The 24,305-nt window shown below is 41.2% G+C and overlaps 1 protein-coding gene across 5 annotated transcripts in view; it reads left to right on the top strand.

The window, feature by feature from the left end:
* Positions 1–24,251, top strand: part of capn15 (calpain 15) — a 54,370-nt gene extending 30,119 nt beyond the window's left edge. For all 5 annotated transcript variants that reach the window (XM_054763601.1, XM_054763609.1, XM_054763591.1 and 2 more), the window contains 10 exons: positions 5,066–5,274; positions 8,701–8,884; positions 9,868–10,091; positions 10,739–10,864; positions 14,240–14,392; positions 16,954–17,115; positions 17,188–17,423; positions 19,047–19,216; positions 19,408–19,586; positions 19,833–24,251. In XM_054763601.1, coding sequence (XP_054619576.1) covers positions 5,066–5,274; positions 8,701–8,884; positions 9,868–10,091; positions 10,739–10,864; positions 14,240–14,392; positions 16,954–17,115; positions 17,188–17,423; positions 19,047–19,216; positions 19,408–19,586; positions 19,833–20,010 — 1,821 coding nt within the window. In that variant the 3' untranslated portion in view covers positions 20,011–24,251. The remainder of the gene's footprint in view (positions 1–5,065; positions 5,275–8,700; positions 8,885–9,867; positions 10,092–10,738; positions 10,865–14,239; positions 14,393–16,953; positions 17,116–17,187; positions 17,424–19,046; positions 19,217–19,407; positions 19,587–19,832) is intronic.
* Positions 24,252–24,305: the final 54 nt, after the last annotated feature.

Genomic DNA, 24,305 nt, shown 5'->3' with positions numbered 1-24,305 from the left:
TGCAATTTATTTAGGATTTGGATGGATGTTCACCTCCGCACACCTGCATGATGAAATGTTTATAATGGCATGTCATGAGTTTTATATTATTTATGGATTCTTTCCTTCTTAGGAAAGCTATATGAGAGCCCTCTTCCCTACTTTCCTCACATCTTTTCCCAATTGTAGTGTGACATTAAAGTGATCTCTCAACACCCTTCACATCCACCCTCATGCTCAGCCGGGTCCCCCCTCCCTGCATTTGTTCACATCAAATATGTGCACTCTTCATCCTGTTCATATAAAATCACTCAATGTCACAATGTTTTTGCGGCTGACTGCATGTTTGTGAACATGCGAAGGCCCTATTTTTAGCTGTGGAGCTTGAGAACAGGGCAGAAATGATCCCCTTCCCAAAGGTGATCACTAACTGCATTATGTGGAGCTGCTCAGTTTTTAGTGTTAGGGAAGGCAGTACACTTCTGGAGCGAGAGCATAAATTGTAGTTCATCCCATTCAGCCACAACGTAAACAGATTAAAAATAATTAAAAATAATAATCGAAATGATAATCTCTTCAAGGGAGATGGGCATTTCTCTGTCAGTATGTTGTAACTTAGGGGGTTTGCCACAGTGGTGTAGTGTAATCTGGTGTACTGAATCTTCTGTGGGTAGCTACTTGTCTGAAGGCAAAGAAGCCAAGCATGAATTTAAGTGTGCAACCCTAACGTAACGTAAGGGGTCCCTTCAGCCGTAGACATATGATAACAAACAAGGCAATGTACAGTAGAAGCTACATGTGGACCGCTAGTGAAGTAGTGATACTTTTCAGTACGTTATTTCACATTAGTCAGCAAAATTTATTGAATCTAAAACTGAAAATGAATGAAACATGTCCTTTATTAAAATGTATCAGGGAAGCTTTCAAAGACCAGGCGACGCAGCTCAGTCAAACGCAATCACAAGCTTCTTGCCATGCTAACGTTCCCACACCATTCTTCCAAAATGACAAGAAGTTGTCCACCAGCTAGAGGTTCGATCGGGTCTTGTCCAAACTTGCCATCGTTGACGAGGGTGTTAGAGCCGTTTAGCAAGCAAAACAGCAGCGGTTTAGCATCCTTTGTTTGTCAATGTCAAGCGAAAGTATGCATGTTTACTCTTATACACACAAAATGTCATTTCAGCATGCTTGAAAGCAGCAATGTTATGTTAGCCATTGCACACATTCAATTATACTTATCTAATGTGGTAATAAAGGCACATACAGTGATTGTTACGTCACCTGTCAGCAACAAGCCGAAAGCTCTGTTTTTGACATCCATAGGAATATGCTGATGCCGGAGTTTTCCAAAAGCTCAGTTTTTAAGGACAAAAACCTCCGTATGCGTGTGGATGAGAGGCCAAAACGCATGAAAAAATAAGCGGTTTCAAAATATCCGTATTCATGTGGACAAGGGTTCAGTCCTCTGTAGTAGGAGATGAACGCGAAAAGAAACTGCATGCATGGTAAGCTGTGGCTTTGTCAAACAATATAACACTACACTTTAGTGTTATGCTGTCAGGGACCGTCAAGGAGAACATTCTAGTTTTCACACAAGTTTTAGAGAACATATTACAGCGCTTTAGCGTCATCTCTGTGAGATAAACATAGATGCAATTGTTAATACATGTCCACTATTATCTAAGACTATTATACAGTGTTTTACTGTGAAATAAAGATATATGCATATATACACAGCATCCCACTTCACTTAATAATTCCATGCAGGATTTCCAGGGGCTCATACATTCACAAGTTAGGTTTTCATTCAGATCATTTTGTAAATGTTCCAAGTAATGTATTTAATTGTCATTTGACATATTGCATGTCTTTAAAGCATCTACATTGTAACATGAAATATGGTTTAGTCCCTTGTATTAATGGGATGCATATTTTCTTTCTTTTCCACTTTTTAATGTTTGCTTCAGCATTTGTTTTTGAGCTGTTTGCAAATACTCAGTGACTGCAAATATAACTTTTCAATAGCTAGTAAATATGACTAATTGATGTTGATAAGATGTTTATATGAATAAGCCTTTGATAAACACAATGTATTTGTTGAAAAACACCTCACATTAGCCTATGAATTATCACTCTTAGCCCAATGCAGCCACTTGTTTTTATTTTAAAATGCCTAATAATAGTATCAAATTCTAGGCTAATTACCAAAATGCGTTAAATGTATATATTTTCATTTGACAGGCAGAGGGGGAAGACTAAGAAGACTAAGGTTAGGTACGTTAGATGAGACATGTGCAGTGTGCAAGTTAGCCAGGGCTCCAGCACCAGCAAAGCAAAGAACAATACAAATTTGTAGCAACACCTGAAAGTAAATCACAGAGGCATGTCCTTATGTTGACAGTCTTACTATAAACATCCTTATTTTCATTTGGTAGTCTTCTGCTTCTTTGCGTGGAATCGTATTTTGGGTATTATAAGAATTTATGTTAATGTACAGTATATATCCTGTGTATATCAGTGCTCTTATTTCATATATTGGCCAATATATCGGTTATCGGCCGATATATCGGATATTGGCTTTTTTTCAGCCCCCAATATCTGTATCGGACCAGGCCCCAAAAATCCCATATCGGTCGAGCTCTACTCTACATGTATTCTTCCACTCATCTTTGGCTTGTGTTTCTGTCCTGCCTTTTTTCATAATGTGGCTACTTTTTAGTCACTGTTAATGCAATCATTGGCAGGCCTTACATGTCAGTCTTTACAGCTGCAGCACTGACTGAACATGATGTCACTCACATTTACTGTAGATCGGAGAGCATTTTCATCAGCATAAACAATTTGTGAAGGTACATTTCTCCCATAATGACTGACCAACTCAAAAATGTGTTTCCTTTCTGTAGCACACTTAGTCTACAAAATTCTTTAGTAAAATCTTTGGCCAAACGTGATTATTTACACGCACTCTACTGTACGTATTGTTGCGACTCCTCACAGTGAGCAGCTGTTCTTTCCCCATGAAGCTCTTGCTATTCGCAAAGGTGTTGAGAGCTCCTTTTTTGTTGTGCGTTAAACAAGTGTGACACTGCGAAATCTGCTTCCATGCGTTTTCTTTGGCACATTTCTGGAGACGATCAGGGTTGTCTGCACCATGTATATTTGGCTACAAGCTTACCACCGTTTAAATAGGAGTCCTTGTATGCTTGCCAGGTTTGCATACGCTGGGAGCTGTCAGGAAGGCTGCGATCTATGGTTTGCAGGCTGGCATGTGTCCACTGTTATGAAGGCAGGGAATCACACTTAGTAGACTGAAAGATATCATACACTGAATCACTGGAAAATGTCTGCAGTGTGTGCAGCCTGTATACCAGTAACACAAAGTACAAATTCAGTTTGCAACTAATGTGTGGAGTAGCATTCTGTCACAATTTGAATAACATTGGTCTTTTGTGTGTTTGTAATAGTGCTTGACATGCAAACATGGGCCAAAAACTGTATTTCTGCACGTCTTCCCTTATAAATTTTAAACCTTGGTGTACTTTTGAGGGCCAGGCATGTACATTGTGCGTATTGGACTGTTTTGATTCCCAGTATACTGTATCAGTCAGTTTTACGGCTGACTGTATGAAATTCTGAATTTGACAGAATTTGTTTTGTTTCTTATTATTAAAATTCCACCCTCTAATGTAAGGTGTATAGAATATCATCGCAATTAAGCTCATGCCAAATATTTGCAAGGTACTACAAGAGAATAATGCTGCCTTGCGTGCTGCTCTTACAAAGGTTAAATACCCCACAGAGGAAAATAGAGCACTACACCATATCAAGGTACTGCAGGATGATATACAAGTACTAGGAAATGATAATGATGCCTTGCGTGCCACTCTTGAGAACCAGATGAAATGGATGTTGCTTCAACAAATCAACAAATTGCCAATTTTTCTACAATCAAAGGAGGTGGATGTAGATACCGTCACCATTGATGCTTGCATCACAAAAGATTGGATTGGAGAATGGTATAGATCCGGACAGAAACAAGGGAAAGGGAAAAAAGTTTTTTTCCATTGTTGATTACAAACAACTGCTTTTATTGTATTGAAGAATAACATAAATAGGGAATTAGCGCATGTTGAAGACAGGAAATGAACAAATATATTAACATTGATGTGAAATGGAGAGGGGGTAGGATTAAATTTTCTTCTTCCTTTTCGGACACATGGAATTGTGAATTGTAACACAAAGCATTTCAATGTAAACTGTATGCATGTTATATGTTATAATAAATTGAACCATAAACCATAACCATGGTCATTCCCTTCTAGTTATTTGTTGACTTTGGCCATAACACTTGACATTTAGCTCTTATCTTGATGCACTTGTTTTTGGTTGAAGTGTCCTGCTGTGGTGGTAAATCCACATTGGCACCTACATCCATAACATTTTAAAGTCAGTTCAAGGGGTCATGCATAAAACTGTGAACTATGCACTTCCGTGAGCTGAATCACGACCTTGGATGACGGAGAGGCACTGACTGTGTCCGGTCAGTAATGTGACATCAAGGCAACGGAATTGAATCATGAGGGAGGGGCGCTGGCGAGCAATCAATTTGCTTCACGGCTAGCAGCGGGGTGCCCGCATTACATCCCCTGCCCTGTCTCGCAACACAGCTCGCCAATCCCACTTCTGACACCACAAATGGGAAACCGGAGCACTTGCTATACTAAAGGGTTTAGATGAGCAGATCGTGTGTCAGATGAGGTGTCTTGATCCGTTATCTCATGTATCTGTGTAGTGAGGTGACATGAGCAGTAAAGATGCTGTTTCTTATTTTAAAGCAGAGTTTGCTTGTAATGTCGATGGGTCCTGCCTCCCGGGTGTTACATTATGCCACTTTGGTCTCCTACTGTGTAACTGAATGATGCCACTCCAGCCTCTTTTCCATTGAAAGCCTGAAAGGCAGTCCATTGATCCTTGTTCATTCTCAAATTTGAATATTATGACATATAATTTTCATCATGTTCTGTTCTTTAATGCTGTCTCACCCGTTCACCGTCCTCATACTTTCTGCTGTCCATTCTCCAATCAGAACACGGTGAACTTCGTGGATGACAGCTTCCCCCCAGGACCTCGGTCCGTAGGCTTCCCCGAGGGAGACAGTGTCCAGCAGCGAATCAAGAAGTGGCTCCGCCCCCACGAGATCAAATGCAGCAACTTCAAAGACCGAGGCGTCAAATGGTCCGTTTTCCGCACGCCACGACCCTCTGACATCCTCCAAGGGCTGCTGGGAAACTGCTGGTGAGCTGTCAGAACGCATCACATGGAAACAGGATGTTCCTCAGGCTTTATCATTTCACTGGGGGTGGAGAGGCCATGGTTGCTGCTACAGGATGTTCAATGTGTTAAAAAAAAAAAGTGCAGTTTACTTTGCTTGAGTTTTCACTGCCAAAACTTATGAAGAGTATCAAAATAATATATTTAATATATTCTCCCTCTGCTATGTATTGTATTTGTAGTCAAATCTAATACGGTGGAACCTCTTAAATCTGTCCCATAACTCTGTTTGACATCTGAGTTATTTGTACTGTTTTTACCCATACCATGTAATTTTTAACTGAATTAATGTCGTCCAACCCAGTATAGAACCTTTAACTAGTAATAATTCTATCTAAAGAGAATTGAATCACCGTACAATCTTCCCAAAACATCACGTTTTGATTATTGCTCCCTCACTGTATCGCAGTTTTTCAGAAATGAATTAATTAATGATGGCTGTTTCATGACAGACTATGGTCTGTTATTTGTCAAAACATATTGAAAAGTAATGTTACGTGGATGAGACCAAGGAGTCTAGATGGATAGTTAAATAGATAGGACTATCAACTCGGCATCCACTTCCGTAGTATGCCTTGCGCAGGTGTGGCCCCCATGATGATGAGCAGAATCCAGAAACATTGCATTGTGAACATGTACTGGGCACACTGTTACACCATTAATTGCACCAAAAGAGGATCCAAAAGACCTGATTTGTCATGTTTCAGATTTCAGAAAGACAAAGACAGATATGTGTGATAAAAAAGTTGTAGATTTGTAACACTGGTTGTTGTAAATGTGGACAACACTGGACAGTGGACAACACTCACAAAGTGTATACGCAATGTTTCTCTGGGTGATTGAATTAACAACAAGTCAGTGATGATGATGATTTAGGCTATAGTCTATCAAATGTATTAATGTCATTACTGAAGTAAATGTTGCATTGTGTAAATACTTCAAGTTATTGATCCATATCATATAAGCATTATTATTTTAAATAATAAGTCTGTACCGGACCATCGTGGTGAAGAGAGAGCTGAGCCGAAAGGCAAAGCTCTCAATTTACCGATCGATCTATCTTCCCACCCTCACCTATGGTCATGAGCTTTGGGTTGTGACCGAAAGAACGAGATTGCGGATACAAGTGGCTGAAATGAGTTTCCTCCGTAGGGTGGCTGGACTCACCCTAAGAGAGGTGAGGAGCTTAGTCATTCGGGAGAAGCTCAGAGTAGAGCCGCTGCTCCTTCACATCGAGAGGAGCCAGTTGAGGTGGCTCGGGCATCTAGTTCGGATGCCTCCCGGACACCTCCCTGGTGAGGTGTTCCGAGCATGCCCAGCTGGGAGAAGGCCCCGGGGCAGACATAGGACACGCTGGAGGGATTATGTCTCATGGCGGAACTGGAACTGGAAGAGGTGGCTGGGGACCGGGAAATCTGGGCTTCCCTACTGAGACTGCTGCCTCTGAGACCCGGACCCGGATAAGCGGAGGAAAATGGATGGATGGATGGATGTTGATTGTTAAGCATTGGTAATATTGTAAGGAAAGAAAAAAGTAAAATAAAGAAGGAAAGTGTCTTTCATACTGCTGCTCAGATTTCTATTGACATCTAGATGTAGGTCAGATTTCTGGAGTATTTTTGACTAGGGCTGTCAAAACAAAACACGTTAACGCCCATGATTTAATCTGAAAATCTTAACGTGATATTAAAATAATGACGCAATTTAATTATATCACAACATTTGATCACTAAGGGTTTGCTTCACGGGAAATTTGTTGGCCGCACAGGCACAGTCAGGAGATCGGGAAGACCTGGGTTCGAAACTCCGTTGGCCATCTCTGTGTGGAATTTGCATGTTCTCCCCGTGCGTGTGTGGGTTTTCTCCGGGCACTCCGGTTTCCTCCCACATTCCAATAACGTGCATGTTAGGTTAATTGGAGACTCTAAATTGTCCATAGGTATGAATGTGAGTGTGAATGGTTGTTTGTCTATATGTGCCCTACCATTGGCTGGCGACCAGTCCAGGGTGTACCCCGCCTGTCGCCTGAAGTCAGCTGGGATAGATCCAGAATACCCCCGTGACCCTAATGAGGAGAAGTGGTATAGAAAATGGATGGATGGATGTTACAGCTATATGTTGCAAAAAAGCTTGACAAATGAGCCTCATCTTTTGTCTTCCTAGTTAGAGGATGGTATAAATGCTGCACATTTCATTGTGTAGAAAAGAACAGGAGGCTTGAGGTTGAGTGTGTTTGTCTGTCCAAAGCATTTTAAAAAGCACTTCAGCCTTGAAGATAGAGGAGATAGAGCTGGTGGGTTAAGACAGGGGAGGTGGTACAATGATATCAAAGAGGACATTTCCTACAAGAAAAGGGGGAAAAAACACAAACATTACATGAAAGAAGAGCATTGTGCAAAGATGTCCCTGACAGAAAGATAATTCACAGAAATCAGGAGTCTGGACCTATGCTTTATCTCTTTGTCCTTGTTCTGTGTCCTTTGGGGTGCACACAGACACACACACACACACACAACCACAACAAAGTCCCTCACAAAGTTGTCCCAATAGAAGTTTCATCAGCGGCGCACACAGCTTATCAAAAATAACCCTCCCTCGAGCCAAATCCTTTCACTCACAACAGGATGTAACCCAAATTCTTCCACACACAGGCACACACACACACACAGAAACATACACAGTTGTCCTAATAAACCAGCAAACAACCAAGCTCCCGGCAGCCAACCAATGGCAGAACAGTAGAGAAAGGAGAGCCTGTCACTCTTGTTATGAAAACCGCTGTAATATAAGATGACAGCATAATGCTAAGAGATGGACATTTGGAAGACTTTTCCTTTCTTAACGATTAGAACAGATAGAAATATCAATGTAATGATTCACTTTTTATATTTTTGTTTTTATTTTCGATAACATTTTTTAATTCATATCTTTTTTCAATTTATATGTTTTCATTTTTTTATTTATTTTTGAAATAGCTTTTTTAGCAACCAGAAAATGTGAAAAATATGATGTACTATAATACAGTTGAATAATTATTCCCTATCTTGGGAACAGAACTCCACTCACTTTGCACTTGTTGCTAGTGGAGTTATTGTAACAAACATCTTATAGCTGAAAATCGTCCTACACCAATTGCCCTTTCTTGTTTACGCTCTTTTCATTGTACCTGAGCCCTCTCAGGCAGTACACAAGTAGGGTACACAAGTAGGGTACACAAGTAGGGCCTGGATTTAATGTGCCCTCTGCTGGCCGCTGCCATGCAGTGATATCCATTAAACCGCCATGGCAACTACTACATACAGTAACAACACCTCCTTAATGCCAGTGTTAGCTGTCCCTTAGTTATGGTTAACTGGATTGACATTTAATCTTTCCTTTCAATAATGCCAGGTTCCTCAGTGCCCTGGCGGTGCTGGCCGAGCGTCCCGAGCTGGTGGAAAGGGTAATGATCACCAGGACCATCTGCACGGAGGGAGCCTACCAAGTTCGCTTATGCAAAGACGGGACGTGGACGACGGTGCTGGTGGATGACATGCTGCCCTGTGACGACTATGGCTTCCTCCTATTCTCCCAGGTTAGTCTGCACACAAGGCACAAATGACACACTCGTTCATTAAGCTACAAAAAAGGTTGCAAGGGAGTGAGGTTATTGTGTTGTGTCCTTTCCAAACCACAGAGGTTATTGAAGATGGAAAGATACAGGTGGAGGGTTCACCTTCTGACGGGCTTTTTATAGTCCTGCATGTACCAGATTGTGACCCCTAAAGGCAGCCAAACATGAATGTGACTGTTAATGTGTCATCTCACTCTATATAACATTAATCTTGTTGATGGTTTTCATTGCATGCTGTGCATCATAAAAGCCACAGTGCCCTTACTTTTGTAGAGCAGCTGCAAATCTCTTCAACATTATTGTATTGAGCATAAATGCATCAATTAACACCACTGTTCAGTTAGCCACAGAGTGTTCTATAGTCGCCAGGTATAAACGCAAATAAACGGCAGGTTCTCTTAATTAGTGCCGGGTCAAAAAACATTGGCATTAACATCTGTGGCTGTAGGCAACATCTTGATGTAATTCTTGATCAGCTCCTCAAAATTGTTGCATTTGAAGTATCATGGGTGGTCAACATCCAGCAGTTTATTTATCTATTTATTGTTTGCGCTACTCAGCTGTTGGTGTGAAACTCGTGCACGCCTCTCTTGCCCATCAGCTCTCTATTAATACTGGCTGAGCAGTGTGCTCCTTACCACTAGTACTACATTGGCTCTGTTGCTGCTGTGTTGTGAAATATACTTGTTAATAAATAACCATGTGGTCAAAGAGAGAGACAAACTTTCCATACCACTTTCTCATGCACTTCTAATTATTTAGTTTTTAACTTTCGGAAATAACAGCCTGTCTCCAGTTATGCTACTGCTTCTAATTAAAACCCTGGTAAATAAGGTAAATTTAGGTAAATAAGTGGCATCCTTTTACAAGTGCACTGCGCTTCTTCTCCAAACCCATCCAAAAGATGACAGTTGACCTGTGACTCTTGGTTGTGGTCATTCCAGGCCCAGAGGAAGCAGCTGTGGGTGGCGCTCATTGAGAAAGCCCTGGCAAAGCTCCACGGATCCTACTTTGCCTTACAGGCAGGGCGTGCCATCGAGGGCTTGGCCACACTGACGGGGGCTCCATGCGACTCCCTGATGCTCCAGGTCAGCTCCACCAATCCACGGGAGGAGCCCATCGACACGGACCTGATCTGGGCCAAGATGCTAAGCTCCAAGGAAGCAGGGTAATGCAAATTATCGTAATGTGTGGAAATATCAAGAAGGGGGAAGTTTGGAGTTTTTGGATATATTGGAATAATGGTCCTCTGCCACAGTTTTGATTGGAACATGTTGAAATGTGATTTTTATATGTATACACACACAAAGTTGTACTGGAATTACACGCTTTATTTGTGTCATGATGTTCCGCGTTGTACTCTATCCAACAATGTTTGGTGGGATAGATTTTGGTCTTCTACATCCCTCGTCACTTCCCTGTTTGTTTGGTTGTTTTTTTTAGATAAAACATGCATATGGCGAAGAGGGTTTTTTTTTCCCAATCTGTGAACAGTACAGTATGTCAGTAATGAAAGACGTCCTGTAACCGTCACTTTGATATGTGTGCATCCAAAGCAGCAGACAAACTAGTGGAGCCCCAAAGTGGCTCCGTCATATGCAGCCAAACTGGCGGCCCATCTGTCAGACAAGCTGCAGTATGCTTTAATAAATCAAAGCCAGGCACGTCATGGCAGCATATACTGTTGGCAAACACTTCATCAGCAAAGTGGAGGAGTGTTTGCAATTCATCGCCGTGCACAACACACATAATAAGTACCTTTACATTGTGTTGGCCAAGACGGAGTGGAAGCTGACTGTTGTTGTTGCTGCATAGGTTTCTGATGGGTGCCTCGTGTGGAGGAGGCAACATGAAGGTGGATGATGCCGTCTATGAGTCCCTGGGTTTGCGGCCTCGCCATGCCTACTCCATCTTGGATGTACGAGACGTTCAAGGATACAGGTATGGATGAACTCCAAACATTAACATTTTTATACATTTCTTAAATTATTCTAATTTTTTCAATTTTGTAAATGCTAAAAAAAAAAAATTTTGTGTGTGTGCATATATATACTATATGTGCATTTTTTTATTTAACGTTTATTTAACATTATTATTAGTTAATAGCATCAACATTTCAGGCTGTTTTTTGTCCTTTCATTTATTTCTAAAGATGTGTCACAGGCCAATAAAAAATAAACCACTGGCCTCACTTGGGGCACCCTACCTTAAATGTAGCCTCGTAAACTGCCACTTTAGGTATAAGGTAATCCCTCGTTTAATTGTTTTAATTGGTTCTAGACGTGGCCGTGACAAGTGAATTTCTGCGTAGTAGGATTCAATCTTAACAAACTGAATATTTTCATAGTTAGAGCATAGAAAACCTGTTAATGACTTTCTAAATATATTTTTACCAATATTAGAGCCCTCTAGAATTTAAATAACACCCCTATAGTCACCTTTACTCATATTACCTAGGGCTGGGCGATAATGGACCAAAACTCATATCCCGATATATTTATGGTGAATATCGATATGATATATATCACAATATTTTTTCCATAAAGTGAGTTTAGACAAAGTCAAAATCAAATATGCATGCAAAGTTTAAATTTAAAAATAGAAAAAAACGGCTAAAATAAAATAGTCCACTCTATTTTTTCAAATAAATGTATAAAAAATAAAATATAACCGTCAATCTTCTTTATCCTCAGCTAATACCAAAAGCGCAAAAGAACAAAATATGAAATAAAGTGCCCTGTTTCAGAGGAAATTTTTAAAAGTCAGCAGCAACTCAAATACTTTTTGGAGGTTTAATGCCTGATTAATCATGTCTTTCACTACATGTCAGCACTAAGGGGAAGTAGCTCATTGTCTCCATTTTCTACAGGAAAAGATGATTCACCATTATTTACATGAACTGGGTTTGTAGTTTTCTTAGGTTTACCGAGGGTGACATCTCGAATGTTGTTGGTCAGTTAAATGTGGCTTAAATGTAGCCACTCCTTTGCCCGGTGTTTGCCGCAGATGGTGCTTGGTAAGAGGTGGAGCTTCTCCGGAGCACAGTGCTAGCCGCTGCGAGTCGTAGCTTCTCTGAAGCCGGTGCTAGCCACAGCCATTCCTGGTGCGAGGTGTATTTGCTCCGAAGCCCGGTGCTAGCGGCACACAGTGCTTGTGGCGAGTTGTAGCTCTTCCGCTGCCCAGTGTTAGCCGCTGCTTGCCCAGGTGTGAGGCGCTGCCACTTCGAAGCCCGGTGCTGGCTGTAGACGGTACTTGTAGCGAGGTGTAGCTTTTCCGTAGTTACAGCACAGATTCAGTCTGTATTGATATAAATGATGTTTTGTTTTTTATATCGTGCTTAAAAGAAATATCGATATTTTAGTAATATCGATATATCGCCCAGCCCTAATATCACCCAATATATTAGATATAATCAGAGGAAATAAGCCATTTAAGACACAAATGCGACTCGTGCTTGTGTGTGTTTCAATAAATGTGTTCTGAACGTGTGGACAGAAAGTAACTTCTGGGATTCAGTTGCTTTTTAGTATGCCCGTGTTTATTATTATGATGTTGATGATAACTATTATTATGAAAATGTTGTTATTGTGCCTGTTGTGAGATAAATAATTATTAAATTAGAATTATAAATTAGATGAACCCACGTCTGGGTTTAGAATTGTCAATCAGAAGAGGGAAGTGGTCAAGGGGTGGTGACAGTGTGTGTGAAAATGTTCACTTTAATTCCAAATGTTTATCTGAAATCGTCACAGAACGTCATTGTCAAGCCAGCAGGAAGGTTGTGAGGTGTAGGAGAGGGGAGCTCTGTGTCAAAAATAGGCATTTTTATCAGCATCTCAATTACTAGCGGATTTTTGCCATTCGTTGGTGGTAACGGAATTTATTCCCCACGAAAATGGTTGATCCATTATAGCTTATATTTAGGCCAGTACTAGGGGTGTCACAAGAGACTCAGTTCACAAGACAAGACGAATAGACGAGACTGGGGCTACGAGAATGATAAGAGACACGATTTTAACGTTACCTTTAAAAGAAAGTACAATGAAAAACATTTTTGAAAATATGACAGTATATTACAATGTACTAATTTAATTTGTACTACGTTACACTCTTCTGCATTGTGTGTATGCTACTGGCCCTGCCTCCACCCACCATTGTTGTCTTTGTAAAGGCATACGTCTAACAGATCTCGTTTTGGCTCTCGATAGAAGAGTGAGTGCACCCGTCATGTGTATAAACAAACATCTATGACAGAAAGCCTCGCTATGTTGTGTGATGGCTGCTCTTGAAGTACCTTCACGAACAAAAGGTTCCTTCTAGCTGAAGTGCCTCTCCACTTATAGAATGCATATTTAAATTCTCCCAAGGCTTGTAAGTCTCTTTTTTTGAATCCCTGTGTTCCCTTCAGCTGCAGCTCTAATTAATACAAGCATGAATCATACAATAGTAGGTTTTGCTCACTTTTTAAGTATTTTTTTAACAATAAAGTCTTTCCATAATCTCATTTTGACCTAGATTCAAAGATTATTTGATGTGAATTATGTATCATTATATCTACATTTGTATGTTTTATTTCTTGGTTTCAAATGGATCAGACATCCTTTTGTGAAGGTGCTTTTCATATGGAGAGTAATGGAGAGTAGGCTGGGTTTGATATAAATAGTAAGCAGGTGCACCCTGACTGCGGTGTAATCTCTTTGATCGGGTGAGAGGACGGCAGGGGACAGTGGGGGGGCTCACACAGTGATTACATACAATGGAGGGGGTCTTCTAACGTTACCTGTCAGAGGAAGTGGAAAGTAACTGGGGAAAAAAGTCTCAGAGATGTCCTTTTCTAAGAGCAGCACACTTTAATTTTCCGCCATAAAGCAAGTGGTGTGGAAGCGCTTGGTCCAAAATGGCAAGAAGGACATGAAAAGCGGCTTTTTGGAGCGCTTGTCACCCTGGCTGCAGGTGTTTGGGAAAGTCAGAGCCCCTCGAGTGTGTGACGCTTGATTATATTATTGGTAGCAAGACTGAAAATATATTGATAAACATCATCAATCATCTCTAAGGCGAGCAGTGCAAAAGGCACTACCACCATCTTGGTTCTGTCATGTGTTCAACAATAATGGCTGTGTCTTAACTCATTTTCAGTGAATAATAAATCTATACAAGCTGTACGCTTACTACTCTAAAGCTTATCCAAGTTGTCCAAGGGGTGTCCTCACTTTTGTGAGATGCATTTAGGAGAGAAAATATGCTTACTAATCAAACGCTAAGGTTTCTAAAGTGGTTTCCTCCCCCTCCCCACCATGCTGAACATCCTTCTTCCAGGTTGCTGCGTCTCCGTAACCCATGGGGTCGATTCTCGTGGAATGGCAGCTGGTCAGACGAATGGACGGACTGGCCACAGCACCTACGACATGAGCTAATGGCTCATGGGAGCAGCGAGGGGGTCTTCTGGATGGAGTACTCAGACTTCATCAAGTAAGAAAAATACACTAGCCTTCAATCACTTCTAACAAGCCTCCGTGCCCCCTAGTGGCCCCCAGAAGTCATTACAACCTCTGCCCAACAGTTCATACATAACAGGAATATTTTGTCAGCGCAAAAGCCATGATGCCCTCATGCTGTGGTGTTTTCTCTCTGCACCGCAGTCAATCACAGCACTCAGCGGTGCAGTGGCTGCGCTGATGCTTTGATGCTTATCAAATGTGAGCAACGGTGGCTGGCAAACATACACTTTGTCTTCATTCCAGACAAGCAGCTGTCGCAAATGTAAAATGCATGAATTTCCAGCTGGGATGGGGTTCATCTGAGGATCTACTCAGCACAGGCAGTTTCAAATGTCAAAGCTTTTGTTTGCAGAAAAAAGTGATAAAAATGTCATCTAAGTTCCGCCATGATGGGCATGCGTCATGTGACTAAGTGTTTAGTAATCTCATTGCCTCGGTGGATTTTACTCACCATCTGGTTTTGGCAGCACACTCAGTGGGACTGTTGTTGTTTTTATAGCATGTTGTGTTGACAAGCATGGAATGGACTCATTCCAGAAGCGCGTGATTGTGGCATTTGTACTGTTACTCTCCTGTTCTGCTTTAATTAGAGTCATCTTTCAATAGCTCACACACTCGCACATTTTAATTGACACTTCGTGCGGTCTGTTGAAGAGCAGTTTCATTAGCAAAAACAGAAATCAGTTCCCATAATGGAAAATTTAGGCTGCTGATGTTTTTCAAGCAACTCCAATTTTTAACAATTGCATTCAATCAAACTAATAAATCATGTCATTAGCTAACAGTAGCTTTCACTTTTGCACAGATATCCCACATCACATCAGAGATCCAGCATATTTTTGTCTTTGCCTTTTATACAGAACCCAGTGAAGCAAAGCAGGATATTGCTGCAAATGTTGCACCACCTGGGAATGCCTTTTATAGGCAGTGTGAAAGGGGATGCACATGTAGCACCCTACCATCTTTTCCAGCTCAGAAAATTGCCAGGTTGACTTTGTTTCCCTCATCCGGTGCTGTTTATACAGAACAGTAACATGGAAAATGGCAGGAAAAGTTGGCTACAAACAGTGTGAAAGGCTACAGGGGCAGCTTCCTGCCTCTGTTACGGCTCTGATAACTTTTCTGAAAAACAACAACTTCGTCCCCCTCATTTTATGTTTGGGCCTTTTGTACAGAACAGCAGCGATATGGGACAAATGCCGGCTTTAACAGGGAATATGAAAGGAGCTACAGTGGTGGTTTTCTGCTTCTGTTACAGCGCTGAACTTACCTGAAAAGGCGGAAATATTGCTGGGTTAACTTTAGACTATACAAAACATTCACGTGGGAAATTCTTACATTTATAGATAGTATGGAAGGGCCTCCACATGCAGTCCTACGTCTTGGAAAAATTGCAAATTGTACTTGATATCTCCCATTTTTGTGCCATGCTATTTATACAGAACAGTAACAAAAAAGATGGGAAAATGCTGGCTTTTACAGGCAGTGTGAAAGGGGCTACACATGTCCCTCCTGTCAGTCTGTGTCAATGCCATTTATACAGAACAATGACATGGAAAAATGACAGGGAAATGCCAGCTTTTACTGGCGGTATAAACAGGGTGATTTCCCACTTTTATTACAGCTGCAATAATACCTGCAAAGGCAAAAAAAATTTCCTGGAGAGACTTTGTCCCCTCATTTGATGTCAGTGTCGTTTACACAGAACAGTTACACAGGCAGTGGGACAAGGACAGCAAAGATGGAGTCCTACCTCTGTACTTCTAATACTACGTCTGAAGGCTGAAAGTTTGACTTTTTTCCCCTCATCCTGTGCCAGTGTCGTTCACACACAAAAGCGCCGACATGGGAAAAATTGTGGGAAAATGTACTCCTTTTACAGGGGGTATGATACTGATATACTGATACTGCTCTAAAAATCACAAATGTATTTGTCCCTCCCATTCTGTGTCGGTGCCATACAGAACAGCAACATGGAAAATAGGTGGAAAGATGCCGTCCATGTAAAAGGGGCTTACGATGCAAAAATCTGGCTTTAAAAAGATATTAATGCTCAGTTCAGCAAGGTATACATTTAACAGTATGTTTGTTATTGTAGTGGTGTAAAGGTGCACTGCATCACTCTGAGAGTGTATGTATATACTGTGTGTGTGTGTATGTATATACTGCGTGTGTGTACGTGCGTGTGTGTGTGTGTGTGTGTGTGTGTGTGTGTGTACGTGCGTGTGTGTGTTTGCTATTCATGTCCCTCCTGTCTACAAAAATAACAGTTGCAATAAGTCCACAAGGGCTGAGGCAGCTGTCCTCTTTGAACAACTCCACCTGAAAAATGTGTTTGGCCCTGAGGACCCCATCTGTCTTTTTGCCCGATTTCCCACAGACACGTAATCTCTTGGCTTTGCACTTAAACCAAGCAGCGTATGCCTGCCTGGATTGAAAAAATAGAAGAAAAACAAGGAGTGATGAAAGACAACACAGTCACTCCTGACGCCTAGATGTGGACTTAAAGAACAATGTCTCCACCTCCCACAGGTACTTTGACTCTGTGGATATCTGTAAGATCCATTCAGACTGGCAGGAGGTGCGGCTCCAGGGAAGCTTCCCGAGCAAGGCCAGCGGTCCCGTCACTGTCACGGCCCTCACCGTGCTGGAGAGGACGGCGCTGGAGTTTGCTCTCTTCCAGGAGGGAAGCAGGTACACACTAAGCAGCATCCTCAAGTACCGTACCCTGTCAGCTTCAAACCCACCTCCTTTATTACCTCCTAGGCGCTCTGACACCGCCGACAGTCACCTGCTGGATCTGTGCATCATGGTGTTCCGGGCCTCTTTTGGGAGCAGCAACAAGCTGACCCTTGGCCGCCTGTTGGCGCACAGCAAAAGAGCGGTGAAGAAGTTTGTTGGCTGCGATGTGATGCTGGAGCCCGGGGAGTACGCCGTGGTGTGCTGCGCCTTTAACCACTGGCAGATGAACGTCAGTGGGTCGGGAGGTCCACCCACACCGAGTAAGTGTGCATTGTTACCTCCTGGTGTTTGTCTTCCTGAGAGGGAGTTTTTTTCCTTGCCTCATTTGCCACAGTGCTGTTAGATAACATCATTAAAATGATCTATGCATGCATTTTCTTCACCACTTATGCTGTTCAGGGTTTTGAAAAAGCTGGAGTTAAAATAATATTAATATTAATCAGGTATAATATTAATATTAATAAATATTATAATAATTAATCATTAATAGTAATGTTAATATTAACATTATATAACAATAAAAACAGTTAATTAAATTAACTGTAAATAATTGTAAATAACATTAATATTAATATTAATATCAAACAAATAAAGGGAAAATGCAATCATTACAGTCTAAATCCAAGTCAGTCACACTTCTGGGAAATCAAGTTGTCCATTAAGGAAGCAACACTGATTGTGAATCCATTTCAATTAGCATGACAATCCCTACAAAGGAATGGTTGCAAACCATGGAGGAGATACCAGGAGACATGAAGGGGGCCGGAGGAGGACAACAACTTAGCAGCAGGACCGCCATCTGCTGCTCCTGTACTGTAATACAACATGACCTCCACTGATGTGCATGTTGCTGCTCAAAATATCTGAAACAGACCCTATGAGGGTAGTATTAGGGGCAAGACAACCCACTGCACTGCCTATCCCAGCTGACTTTGGGCGAGAGGTGACATACACACTGGTCTGGTCGCCAGCCAATCACAGGGCACATATAGACAAACAAGCATTCACACTCACATTCATACCTATGGACAATTTAGAGTCTCCACTTAACCTAACATGCACGTTTTTGGAATGTGGGAGGAAACCGGAGTACCCGGAGAAAACCCACACACACACGGGGAGAACATGCAAACTCCACACAGAGATGCCCAACGGAGATTCGAACCCAGGTCTTCCCGATCTCCTGACTATGTGGCCAACATGCTAACCACTATATTTTTATATTATATAGAATTCAATAATATAGTATAATAATAATAATAATAATAATAATAATAATAATAATAGGTAATTACATATCACAATTAAAGCGTGCGAAACCTGACCTTACAGCATTTTAATTTTTAAATGTATTTTTCATTTCTTTCCGGGATTATTTGGAACTAGCCATCAACATCATTCAGACATTTATGTAGTAACTTTTGCTTTTGTTTGGCCATGAAATACAATGGGAATTTTTATTTAAATGTTTATCCTGTAAATATTTGATTTATTTGTTATATACTTATTATATATACAATTATCCAAGCTGCATGTTTATGTATTGTGAAATACAATTGAATTATATTCAATAGTAATATTTATTTGAATATTTATTTAGCATTTAATAAGATAATACAAAACCCCAATTTGAATGTTGCCTAGAGCTTCAGCTGGTCTCAGGTTATGCTGAAAAAAATCCGACCTCTGTGAAATGTCTAAATTGAGCCTAATAATAATTTAAAATAATCATAATTCTTAATAATTTGGCAGCAGTTGACTTTTTCTTATACTTATGGTACCACCATCTATAGTAATCTCTATGTAATGTGTTGTTGTACCTTCTTCTTAAGATTCTATTCCGAGCTCATGTATCGGTAACCATGTCTCCATTTCTTTCCTAGTCTCCAGTCCAACCAGTGGAGCCCAGCGGCGACCCAGTCAAGACTTCCCAGGCTACATCCTGGCTATTTACAGCTCCAGGCAGGTGATGGTGGAGCAGGTGGAGGCGACCGCCACCACGCTGGCAGACGCCATCATACTACTGACGGAAAACAAAGGCGAAAGACACGAGGTAAAGTGTGGTCATTATCGATGATAAATGTGTACGTAATGCTGGATTCAGTGACAACACTCTTCAAGGTACACCTGTCTGTCAATCAAAAACTGAGCTTTTTTACAAAGAAAGAATTTGATTTAAGCTCATAATAGATTGTGCAAAAGTGCCTAATAAGTATACGTAATAAGAAGTGGGTGTCATCCTAGGGCCGCGAGGGCATGACGTGCTACTATTTGACGCACGGATGGGCAGGACTCATTGTAGTTGTGGAAAACCGCCACCCCAAGTACTACCTCCATGTCTCCTGTGACTGCACGGACAGCTTCAATGTGGTGTCGACGCGTGGCAGCCTCAAGACCATCGACAGTGTCCCACCTTTACACCGGTATATACACATGCACACACACACACACACACACACACAAACCCAAATGCCATTCTGTTTTGGTTGTAAGTAGATATTTTAGGGCAGTGGTGTGAGTTGACACCTCATTAATCCACCTGAATTTAGACTGCATGTTCACCTTGCATGCTTTGCTACCATGTTTCTAGACATTCTATTTTATTGTATTCTACTGTATTTCCTTACACAGCCACTCCTTATTTCTTGGCTATCTGTCTCCCCCCGCAGGCAAGTGCTGGTGGTGCTCTCCCAGCTGGAAGGAAACGCAGGCTTCTCCATCACGCACCGGCTGGCTCATCGCAAGGCAGCGCAAGCGTCTCTGGGCGACTGGACGCCCACCAAAGCTACCCACAGCCCCCAGCTCACCCCGGACATTGACGGGCTGCACCGACCCAGGCCGCTATGACCACCGTCCAACAATATGGCCGACTGTCAAAGCACTGGAAGACTGGGCAAGTGGGATTTGGAGAAAGACACGCATCTGAATGTATTCATCAACACTGAAGCTTTCACCCAAGTTGGGATGAAAGGGGGACTCGCTCAGCTTCAAGCCCCGCTTTTAAAGGAAAACTGCACTTTTTTTGGAATTTTGCCCATCATCCACAATCCTTATGTGAGAAATGAACACGTCTTTCTCTTTTCTGTGCATTTTAAAGATATAACAACAGAAGAAAGTGACAGCTCAGTAGTGCACGTAATGGGATACACCGATGCTGCCTATAAGGACCGCTGTTAAAACACCTCCAACAACGTTTCATGGTTTTATATACAGTACATGCTGTGACCATGTAGTAACTGGTACATTCATGATAACATGTAATACTTAACAGTATTTTGCATATTTCGGCCATTCTAAGCATTACCTTCCTTGCTCGGCCCATTGATTTCACATAGCAACGTCATAGAAACGTACGCCAACGCCTAGCGTTAACTTTTCCAAACTCAGAAATACAAACACAGCAGCAGTGGCGACATCTCTTTTGGTAGTGGTCTGAGGCATTGTGAGTGTGACGCTGACGTGCTACGGGCAAGTCTGTGGTGAAACTAGTCACTGGCCGGCTAGTAGCTAGCCGTGTTTTCTGGCTAAGTGTCAATACGGCAGTAATGTAGTTTGATTGGTGTAACAATGTTAATAATAATAGTAACAATGTCACTGTAGCTTGGTTAATATGCACCTCACATTACTTTGCGCTTTTTGGGGACTTTTTCAGACAACTTTATAGGAGGAATAAGTATGTCCCATACGTGCAGTATTGAGCTGGCTCACACAGAAAAGAGAGACATACAGTACGTGTTCATGTCTCCCATAAGGATTGTGGATGATGGGCAAAATAAAAAAAAAAGTGCATTTTTCCTTTAAAGTGTCAAAATGTGTGGACAGCTTCGGTACAAGCGCTGTATATGTGGATTCCCAAAAAGTCAGGGTGGAGTGCTGTAACTACTGAGCCATTTTCCAAGACTTTCTCCTCAATCCTCCGCCCACTTGGAATACCGTAGAGAGCAACCCGACCCAACAGTATGGTACCAATCGAGCCAAGCCACTCACATGTTTTTTAAATATTTGACAATGCAGGTACAGTATCAGTCTTAAATGTTTCATCCTTATGTTTTTTATTGTTGTGCATGTGTGAAGTTCTTAGAACAGGGGTCGGCAACCTTTAACATCAAATGAGCCATTTTGCCTCCTCTTCCCGTAAAGAAAAATGGTCTGGAGCCGCAAAACACGACACAGCTTAGAAACTTTTTAAAGTGTTGATCGTTTTTAAATTTTACCTGTTAAAACAGCGTAATTAACTAACAGAAGTGCAGAGTGCATGTGTAGGCCTACTTTCAAATGATTTGAACACTGAACTAGGTAGGCTTTTTTGAGTCGTTCCCGTGTTTGTGTAACATGAAAAGAAAACGTTGCCAACTTTAGCATAAGAAAGCCTATCAGAGTTCACATATCTACATATCCGTGTGTCTGCTCAGTATCGTTTGCACCACTCGACTCCTCACAGACAATTCAGTATGCTTGCACTGAATGAATGTCATCAATTTTCCTACTGGGGATGTTTGTTGCCATTCTATTGGTCCTGTTCTTCAATGTCTTTGCAGGGAGGAGCATTTCTTTCATTTCCTGAATAATTAACAATAATAAGAATTTCAGAATTAATTAATTAATTTCTTCCAATATATTTCTTTTTAGGGACGTATTTGTGGTTATGGATAGCTTACCGCGGGGTTAGCACACTGTCAAGGCGTCTTTTTTGTGCCTCACTTCCCTTGCTTATGCAATCAGCAGTCAGAACACAGTGTAGATGCATTCGTGGACTAGCGGTGAGTGGGGTATTTCAAACTCTTTTTGAAAACGCACATTTCCTCTGTTTTGGTGTTTAAAAAAAAAAACAGATCTCAGCATGGGAGCCACAATAAGGAGGCCACATGCGGCTTCAGGGCCAGGGGTTGCCGACCACTGTCTTAAAAGAAGCCATCATTCTTACTTACATGTTCATGCTCTCTCTTATCTCAGGACCAAAACGTGTCATTTAAAGGTTGTTCCTACAATAGAAAACCTATAAAAACCTACTAACATGTTTAATGTATCGCCATCTCATCGACCTATCCTGTACACCACAACAACAAACACAACTCAAACAGCCTATAAAATCGCTTACAGCATTTTAGGACCGAATAAACACTCACCCACAACTCATTTTTGGACACGACTCTCAGTTTGGAAAACCTGATGTGGAATCGCTCCATAGCCACCGTAGTAGTACTATATTGGGTTTATCCTGTTAACACCCTCTAGTTCTTTTTTTACCCTTTTTTTAGGCACTATATGGACAAAGGTATTGGGGACATTATTGGTAAATTACACCTCCGAGAAGTGAAAATGTCAAAATCTGGATAGTTTCCACCTCTGGGAAGAATTTGAAAAATATTTTTTTCTATTCATCCCCGTACAAATGCAAAGAGACAAGGATTTATTTTTTAACGTTTTCCTTCATTTTAGTCATTTCCCTTAAATCGCCTTCATTTTGGACATTTGGAGGCAATTTTGACATTGCCCTTTTCCCAATTGGTACATTTGGACCAAATTTTGCAATTTACAGTACGTTCGTAGGTAAGTGTTTTAAGAAAAATGCCTTTTTTCCATCATTGGGGTCATATGTATCAAATTTTGACAGTTCTTTTCATTTGTGTAATTTTACTCAATTTTTTTACATTTCAAGCCAATTTTAACATTCCTTCATTTGAGAAATTTGGAGCTAATTTTTCAGGACATTTAGCTCATATTTTGAGATTTCCCTTTTGTTCCAAGTTCTTTCAAAGCAAACAACACCTTAATTGACCTTGCTTTCACATTGCAACCAAAAAAGGGCCTTCCCAAGCTGTCACCACAAAGCTGGAAGCATAAAATTGTCCAAAATGTATTGATAAAATATAGAATTAGGTAGTCAAGCACAATTCCTGGTTGGTTACTAAACTGATGAAGAGGTTATCCCAGCACTTTTGTCCATCCTTTATTTCTCTCGTCCCCTAAATTGGTGCAGTCTAAACGCTGGAGGCTAGTCAACATTTCATAGTTTACTTCCCAACACATAAATTCCCAGAGCTGGTGCCCAACTCCCCCTCGTGTCTCTCTAAATGGAGTGAATGAATGCTGGATTGGAAGGTCACCTGGATATTTAATATTATACTCACATTTGAAACACATTGGAGTGTTGCCAAGGGAGTCCCACAGCAGCTGTTAGGACAGGGGGAGCTCTTTACTTTTACAGCTTTTCTTTATGAAAGAGTGAGAATCCAGGCCCTTGCATTTTGTCACAGCGAGACAAGGATGTGGAACAAGATGCCTGACAGCTATTTTACACTTTTTCTTGTTTAAATTCCTCCCGTGCAACCTTGCTGCTTGTGATGAATGCGGTACAGTCCAATGGCGGCTACCGGAGGTTTATTTTTGTCTTACTTGAAAGCTGAAAAGCTCTGGAGTGATTTTGGCTCCATTTAAATCGAAAGCTTGATTTGTTTTTGTCTTTTACACCGTTTTTTTTGTTTCATTTTACCTTCAGGAGGAGTTGTAAGTGTAAATACGTTTTCCAAAGAGACATCCATGTATACGGTGACCACTCTTTTAAATACCTGCACTGAGCAGCTGTGCAATTTAATTTATTTTTGATTGTTTTGCAGGAAGGTGATCCCTTTTATGTTTATTTGATGTCACCGAACGTTTGTTTTCTGTCATCATGGTCACTTTGGCTCTCACTGGTGTCCTCTCCTTTTGAAGCAGTGGTGGCGGTTTTTTGTTTCACTGGCGCCCCCTACTGCTGGCCAGAATAGGCTACAGGCTAGAGACAATACACACAGCTGGCCTTTTCTCTCGGATGAAATTGTACAGGTGCAAAGCTAAGCTCTGCTGTAAAAAAAAAAAAAAAGGTCATACAAAACTTTTAAACAACAAAAACATGAAATAGTTAAATCCAACAAAGTGCGGCCTAATGCTGATTAAAAAAACAAAAGCTTACGAATGTGATATACAGTATATATATTTTATTGGTCCTTTCTTTTGTCAGGGGGAATGAGTATATGTGTACAAATTTGTTTGTTTTAATATTTCAATCTCAGGTTCCACTGGACCAAATAAAAGGTTTTTTTTAATTACTCATCCGTTTTTGTTGTTGTGTTGCACTGAAAGCTGGATTGTAAACCCTAATC

Source organism: Dunckerocampus dactyliophorus, chromosome 2, assembly GCF_027744805.1.
Source record: "Dunckerocampus dactyliophorus isolate RoL2022-P2 chromosome 2, RoL_Ddac_1.1, whole genome shotgun sequence".
Lineage (NCBI taxonomy): Eukaryota > Metazoa > Chordata > Actinopteri > Syngnathiformes > Syngnathidae > Dunckerocampus > Dunckerocampus dactyliophorus.
Note: the sequence above shows the minus strand (reverse complement) of the source record. Positions and strands in the feature narration are given on the sequence as shown.